Source organism: Formica exsecta, unplaced genomic scaffold (assembly GCF_003651465.1).
Source record: "Formica exsecta isolate Colony F162 unplaced genomic scaffold, ASM365146v1 scaffold60, whole genome shotgun sequence".
Taxonomy (NCBI): Eukaryota; Metazoa; Arthropoda; class Insecta; order Hymenoptera; family Formicidae; genus Formica; species Formica exsecta.
In genome coordinates this window covers 724,488-732,581 of record NW_021853281.1, presented here as the reverse complement: position 1 = coordinate 732,581, position 8,094 = coordinate 724,488, and the positions used below count along the sequence as shown (strand labels likewise).

Here is an 8,094-nt window from a genome sequence, read left to right as displayed (position 1 = left end):
ATATATATATATCCATGTAACTTGAGAATATTAGCAATACATTACAAACGGTGCGATCCATAAAATAATTTTCGTTAAATAAAACGCAAGATTACTTTTTGTGTACAAGAACTCACCCTCTATATCTATATGGCATTTTAGGTTTAGCAATATGAAATAGAATTAATCCAAGCCGCATTGTAAATCAGATGCTATGTATCTTTAAATAAATCACACGTACTTAATAAAGGTTATGTCACTGTGTCCCACAGCCCCACACATAGGCTGCGTTCAGATATTCACTGCCAGTATTGAAAACCTATAGTATACGTGACGTAAACTATAGATTTTCAGTACTGACAGTGAATATCGGAACGCAGCCTATGAATGAAAGTTCAATTTTTTTATATGCCTGTGAGAAAATATAAACCGCATCGGTAATACAAATTAATAATATATAAATATATGAAGAAAGATTACGTATTTCAGAAATTTGTATTATCTCTTTTAAATCGTTTTGGACTAGATTTATCAGAGCTCGGAATTTCTTTTGAAATTTGAATAAACTATTTTAGCTCGTTTTATCTTTTATCAGGATAATACTTTGCTAATCTTTTTGTAGCGTGTGTTTCATCAAATTTATACGTTTCACACGATAGGCGATAGTTAACCAATTTACAGATGCATGCATTATTTTCAGGAAAATATGGGATATATATTTCAATACTTGTTAACTATCTTGTTAAGGAATAATTGTGTTTAAAATATAAAAGTACATCTCTCTGTTGATTATATTCTCTTCTAGGTACATAGTTTTTAAAACACGCTTTTTATCATAAGTACTTTTAAATCCATCAATGGCAGAAATTAATATACAAATGTACAAAAAAAATTTTGAAATTTGTGCTCTATCTTAAAATGGAAATTGTGTTAAATCTTCTAAATTTTTGGTTTTTTTTCTTAATATTCTCAAAAAATTCAATTTTTACTTAAATTTTATTTATCTCCTTCGGATTATATTTTCCTGTAGAATTTAAAATTTAAATCGGAATTTTAGTTTGTATATCTCTTATAGATATGTATACAAGGGTAACTTTGACGATTTTTCGAGGGTAAAAACAAAACGGACGAAATTTCATTACAATTGTATTATGGCTAAAATGGACGAGGTACAGACATTGCCCTGTTTTGCAGTAATACGAATCAATTTTTCTACAATACAAATAGTATCTCATACAATACAAATAATATTTCAAGAACACAGTCAACTTTTTTACAATAAAAGTTTCGTGATTCTTCCTTCTCGTGTACAGCGTGAAACATCAACTTGTTCGATATTAAGTTATCGCGTATTTAATTTGACTCGAGTGAAAATTAAATGTTGCATATATAATTCCCGCCCAGTAATATTTATGACATCCAAACCGTCCAGTTTAGTTTGTGGCAATCTGTTAAATCAACTTTCAGTAGCAAATGCAACTGCCTCAATATTTAATAAGAACTGAATATTTCTTTTACTAAAGATGTGTAAGACTAGAGTTATATTAAAGGAAAGAATTATGTTGGATATTATTTTGACTATTAATTGGCATAGAAGTGTGGCCTCTTTGCGCTGGCGGCTGATAGATGGGTTGTGTATTCCGTTGTTGATTCCGCTTTTTATTGTACCCCTTATTCCCACCAACAGTACCGTTTCCACCTCGTCGAAATTCCATAGGTGCTGCTGTCACAATTTCTAATTGAATTACATCTTTTTCGTGTGTGTGCGCGCGCGATGTACTAAGATATTTTATATAAATGTACAAAACATAATTCTCTCTTTACTTTAAGAATTTCAAATTTAATATTAGAAGTCAATGATTTATCACTCACCATTTATGTGATTGTGACTTTGATCGTAACGTGGCTGTCGATTGTTAGGACGTTGATCCTGCCGTCTCATATCTGAGACGTGATCTTGATACTATTGCGATAATTAAAAATAAGGAATATTATTATAAATACATATCGTTATTGTTATCTACTTATTATAACTTTATGTTATGTAATCTTACGTACATCATCTGTTATTGGTATACAATCCACTTGAAGCACCTCCTCATAGTTCTCAAATCCCTTGAATTGCACTACGCAGGTTCTCTCGGAAACACCAGTAACTTCGGCATTGTAATACTATAAATTTTGTACAGAAAGATTAATGTCTCATGCTTAATACAAAGTATTTAAAGAAAAATGGTATATACCCTATTATCTTCCCAATATTTGGCCATACACTTATCACCTACTCGCCATACCCATGTATTGTTGGTGGAAACATTATGATTATTGTAATTGCTTTCGCTTCTTTGCAAGTTAGGATTCCCGGACATCCTGTTCCCAACATTATTATTTGACTGGTATTTAAGTTGGTTCTTAAAATTCTGTTCAGTTGTATTAGAGGTGTAACCTACTTTCGAGGTTCCACTTTGTTGCGCTCGATTTTGTCTACCATAAGATGCGTCATAAGAATGTCTATTTCTACTCTCGGGATCGAAGTGATTATAGTTTCTGTTACTACTGAAATTCTTTTCTTGTAGTTCAGTCTGATTTTTGTTATAGTTCTCATTACCACTATCATTAGCATTTACGCTACTTGTGCGCGACTGAGCAAACATATTTTTATAATCATTTGGCTGAGATTTCTGATATGCTTCTCTGCCACCATCGTATTGATACTGATATTGAAGTTCTTGATTACGTTGAAATCTTGGTGGTTTGTTTTGCTGTGCATGAGTGGCACCGTTATATTGCAGATACGTGGCAGAATTGCTATTACTTGTTCGTTTGCTATTTTTATGTTCCTCCAAATATCGTGGAGGAGGTTGATAGCTGCGGCCACTTTTTTGACTTCTATATATATAAAAAAAAAATCGGTATTAGAACAATCAACTAACTTTCGTTATAATTAACTTTTGCTAAATATTATTATAATTCCATCTTATAAGAAAGGTACATACCGCGCACCTCTTCCACTTTGTGCATCGTTGCCTCTCGATTCAAGACGATCTTGATTATTTTTACTATTTTGTACATAGTTATTTTGTGACAAATTAACTGTTTCAACGCTTTCAGGTTGCACAGGTAGTTTATCTTCAAGAAAATCAAATAGAGATATTTTTCCACTGCTGGGTTTACTCTCTTCAGTTTTCTTGTCACGCTTGCCACGTGGCTCTCGCGGTTCTCGAGATTCCTTAACGCTATTGCAATATAAGATTATAATTTGAATGAGAAAGAAAAGCAAAAAAAAAAAAATATTAATACTTACCTATGCTTACTATCGGTTTTTTGCAGGCTTCTAAGAGCTCTATCCACGTTATTTCTGTTAATTCTTAAAGCGTATTCTGCTTGCTCTATGGTAAATCCCCGATCTATGATTTTCTGTACACTATGATCTAAAAGCTATGGAAAAAAATATAAATCAGTTTTTTTTAGATATTATTAATTTACAAATTTACTAGAAAAGAACAAAAACAAAATAAACCTGCTTATTTCCACCGCCAAATATTTTCTTATTGCCTTGTTTGGCAGCCTCTGCTATTGCATCTTTACGCTGAGCCTCAAACTCTGTATTCTCTTTATTAGTTTTTTCTTTTTCTACTAGTGCTTTAAAGTTTTTATCCTGCTCTGAAACTTTTATGATCTTTTTACCAAATGGTATCCATGGTGGTGGTCCACCTTCTTCAGTCGATCTTACACGAGTATGTGAAGCTAATTTCTATAACAAAAGCAGTTGTATATACTTCTTGCATCCGGTAAATAAATTATTATTAAGTTAATTGAAATAAAAACTATTATAAATTCTAATTTTTTAAATCTATATTTTTGCATATTTATTAAATGGAGTGTAATTTACCTTATTTAATTCCCATTTTTCCACTAAATTGGTAACTTTTCCCCCGAGTATATGAACTATATCTGATGGGTTCAATAAAAGAATTCCATGTGATACAGGTAAGATTCCTGATTTTATCAATATCTTCGTACCAGGTGGTGTATTTAAACTAATAGCATATAAAATTGATGGTAAGAAATAATCATAAAAAAAATAATATATAAAAGATAGTACAAAATTTTATATACTTACTTTAAAGCTGATATATGTTCAATTTCTAAAGCTTGAAAATTATTTTTACCATCCGTCAATGATAATTTTAACATTCGTGGGGCTGTTCTTGATTCTTCATTTCCCTTGGGTGCAGAGATATTACGTATCTTTTGTATTTGTAACACAATATTGCCCTGATTGATATCTCTATTTCCACTACCGACCTCTCTTAAGTCAAGCTATAAATAATTTTTTTCTTCACATATATATCTTGAAAATTATTTACACCAATCTCAAGTTGAAGAGTTTCTGAAATTTGGTTTATATGTAAATAGAGAGAATCATATAATACATACATCTAACAATCGTTTTATTATCCTCTGCGTATCACTTATGCTGCCCGAATCAGTTGCCACGTTATAACCATGATCAGACAAGTACCTAATAATAAGTAATTACAAATATTAATCGTAATTCAGGTAATCTATGGGCTATTCGATCTTCCTGAGAAAGAGAATATATCTTTTCCTTTAGCATAGAGAATCAGCAAGTGGGGTGCGATACGACGAGTACATCCTACTTACCATCCTAACGCCTCTAGATTCTCCATGTCTATGCCGTACTTTCTCTTTGTTGGATGAAAATTTGTCGCGTCTCATTGAATTGACGCACAGCCTTCGCAAAGCGTTATTACTATGCTATTCGTGACTTTGCGTTGAATGTTCTGTATGCGCCTACACGTATACAAAAACATTTGACAGCTGACAATTAAGTTAAACTGCGATTGATCTCAGCTGATCTCAGCGTAGTCGTCTTGACGGCGGCTCAGCCGTCAATATCTCGACTCTGTCAAGGTGCTTATAAGCCCGGCCTATCACACGAAACAGCTGATACAGCTATTATAATCTGAAAGAAACCGCACCTATCCAATCTGAAAACACACTCGTCTCCATCTTGCATACTTGGAGCAGCGTGCCCGAGTTGAACTCGATAGACATCTCGATAGCGATAGATATCGATAGAACCGCCGTTTGCGCACAATTCAAAGAAAATTCCTTTGGAATATATAGTTTATTTATAATTAGATCACAATTAATTGATAATCGAGATTTTTATCTTTTTCTACATTTTTGAAAGTTATTTAAATTTCGGAATAAAATACTATACAAAAATAATATATTTGGAATAAAATAATAATATTATATTATTGATGTGCCTCGATAATGAAACGCTTTTGTTTCTTGTATTTTATGTATTTCATAATATAGAAATGTCCTGAAACATTTAATTTATATGAATAAAAATTGATTCTTTTGTGATGTATCAAATACGTATATGTCAAGATAACTTAGTTCAATATTATATGTATGTTATGTCAAGTGTACAGAATCATCATATAGTAATGGCTTGATTAAAGCCCTTAGGCTGGATGACGATTATTTCAATTAGAACGAACGATTATTACTTGGGTGGAGCAGTCGCTGAACAAACGCTGAAATTACCGCTATCAAATACGAACTAACTTTGGAAATGACACAGGCATATGATATACGTGCTGAAAATGATTATGGTCCACCCACCCTGCGTTTTATTATACATCATTGATAGTTAATACAGTAACATTATGCGCGCGCTTTTTTTTACAGACATTTTCCAATTTTTTAAATTTTTCTTTCCATATATATATATATATATATATATGTACGTACATAGATATCGGTTATGTAGCTGGCTACGTATCTGTCTGTTGGAAATGCAATACGCGAGTGCATCGGTCTGTATGTACATACAGGCTGCGTGTGCGCGGAAAGATATTCGGGGATCTGGAAATGTTTTCTCGCATGCGGTCGACGCGCGAAATGGGAAAAGATGCCGTACGGATCGCCAAGTTATTTTTGCTACGCCTTTCTACTCTCTCGTAAAGCTACATTGTAACGCGTTCATTGTACGAATGAATTTTACACATTAACTGTAGAAACAGAATTTAAACTTTCTATATATAATTTTATTACAAATTAACACAAACATCTATCAACACATATTTTTATATAGATAAAACACGTAGATAAATATCTAATTAATAATTAATAGAAAGATTAATAACTATTATAAATTTGGATCAGAGATCGTCGGATATGGCTTTTTATCATATTGTTTAAAGTTAAGCGCGAACAATTCATCAATTACGGATTAGATAAATGCAAATTGTCTCGTACGGAAAGATTTGATAACTCGGATATTGTGAGGGACGATGAACGCGATTCGTAAAGTGAAAATTGCGAATGGATGAGTCGTGTGCGCGGGATGCGCGAGACGGCCGGCAAAACTTTCGCGGTTTGCACGAGGGCGATGCACCCTCCTGACGCGCTCGCGGGAAAGCGTATACGCCGTGGCACATATGTACCCTCGTAGGTAACGTCACGTATCTATCCCGCGTATTTACCTATCGCATCGATGCGAGACGCGGAAGAACTTTTATCCCCCACACTCCTCTCTCTTCTCCCCTGTCGGTCCTCGCGGAGCTCGAGTTTCGGAGCGGACCGGCGCGTGGTGTAGTTCGACTCGACTCGACTCGGAATGGTTGGCGGTGGTCGATCTCTCTCCTCGTTTTTCATCGGTTCCAGTCAATAAAGCTCGTGGCTCTTGTTTTGCCTTCGTTAATAATACTTTTATAAAATTTAATTTTATTAATTTACAAAAATTACCTTTCTTTATATATTGTAGTTCGTTCCATAGTTGTTAATGTAGTTCGTTCACATTTTCGAATAACCGTCAATAGCCGAAGAAACACTTTTCGGTACATTTGAAATTGATTATAAACTGGTTTATTTCAAAACCTATGGAGCGAACTACACTCACTTTGATCTTATTTGAAAGATAATTTAATTCCAAACGAAAAGTTTCCCATATACATGGGTCGAAAAATGCTTCCTTAAAAAGTTAGCGCCCAAAAACCTTTAAAATCATGGTTATTTTTTACATTTTTATAAATATCAGGGAAAGTATGCGCCTTTTAACAAAAAGTACCGAAACAAAAATTGTAGAGAATTAAATTATCTTTCAAATGAGATCAAAGTTATTGTATTGAGTTGAACGGAAAGATCGTGCCGTTTTTTCGATCTTCATCTCTTAGTAAAAAACGGAACAATATTATCTCGTATAATATTAGAGTAAAATAAATAATTATACATGTATATAAATATATAGAAAATTATGTATGATATATTTTTTATGGATAATTGTGTTTTTAAAATTATTCTGAAATATAAAAAAGAGTGATTTTTTAAAATTAATAAAATTAAATTTTATAAAAAGATTATTAAAAAGTTTAGATTTATAAAAGGATTTATATATATATAAACTTTTTATAATTTAATCTAAACTTTTAATATATTTAATCCTTTTATAAATCTAAACTTTAACTAATAATTTAGATCAGATTAAATTTATTTATCAATATTATCTCGTATAATATTAGAGTAAAATAAATAATTATACATGTATATAAATATATAGAAAATTATGTATGATATATTTTTTATGGATAATTGTGTTTTTTTTTTATATAAAAATGATTAAATCGGAATAAAGCGAATCCTCCCGTCTTTTCTGCGCAGCACTTGCCAGATTAAAAACCCTTTGTAACGAAAGTAAAACATTGTATTCCTTTTAGCAACAAATGTAATCGATATCTCAATGACAATTATCAAGATAATGTTAAATCAACAGATCGCCTTTTCCGTAGGCAGCGGATGACTTGATTATCACATCTATATTCTTTCTCGAAAGTGGGACCCCGAGAAGTGGTCCCTCGTGTATCTCAACATGTGTGTCTTACTTATAAATGCATATGCGCATACGTGGTTCCCCACTTTTGTTGGCCCCCATCACACGATTTTCCTTGTATACAATAGCTCGCACTGTAGTTAGGCCACGATGGTAGTAGCGTACACGCAACGTATGGTATAGTAAGCGATGACTCGTTGAGGGAGACTCTAGTATAAGAGTATAAGAGAAAGAAAAAGAGAGAG

The 8,094-nt window shown here is 32.7% G+C and overlaps 1 protein-coding gene and 1 long non-coding RNA gene across 8 annotated transcripts in view; both read right to left on the bottom strand.

The window, feature by feature from the left end:
• The window catches only part of LOC115242525, a 4,323-nt gene extending 4,037 nt beyond the window's left edge, over window positions 1-286 (bottom strand). For 3 of the 4 annotated variants that reach the window (XR_003885064.1, XR_003885063.1, XR_003885065.1), the window contains exon 1: window positions 117-285. This is a non-coding gene — a long non-coding RNA (uncharacterized LOC115242525). Of the gene's footprint in view, window positions 1-116 lie in introns of all 4 variants that reach the window. The other variant, XR_003885062.1, reaches the window with a different exon arrangement.
• Window positions 287-1,109: 823 nt separating this feature from the next.
• On the bottom strand, window positions 1,110-5,053 carry LOC115242529 (tudor domain-containing protein 3). 4 transcript variants are annotated; one of them, XM_029818911.1, is made up of 11 exons: window positions 4,648-5,053; window positions 4,420-4,504; window positions 4,103-4,302; window positions 3,872-4,019; window positions 3,500-3,733; window positions 3,284-3,417; window positions 2,976-3,215; window positions 2,223-2,868; window positions 2,038-2,151; window positions 1,852-1,942; window positions 1,110-1,714 (listed from the first exon to the last, which is right to left on the bottom strand). In XM_029818911.1, exons 1-11 carry the CDS (start codon window positions 4,671-4,673, stop codon window positions 1,524-1,526), a joined length of 2,109 nt encoding a protein of 702 aa, XP_029674771.1. In that variant the 5' UTR covers window positions 4,674-5,053; the 3' UTR covers window positions 1,110-1,523. The 4 variants fall into 4 exon arrangements, with proteins under 4 accessions (XP_029674771.1, XP_029674774.1, XP_029674772.1 ...); XM_029818914.1 differs by having other exon boundaries at window positions 1,110-1,758; window positions 4,648-5,052; XM_029818912.1 differs by having other exon boundaries at window positions 1,110-1,702; window positions 4,648-5,052.
• Window positions 5,054-8,094: the final 3,041 nt, after the last annotated feature.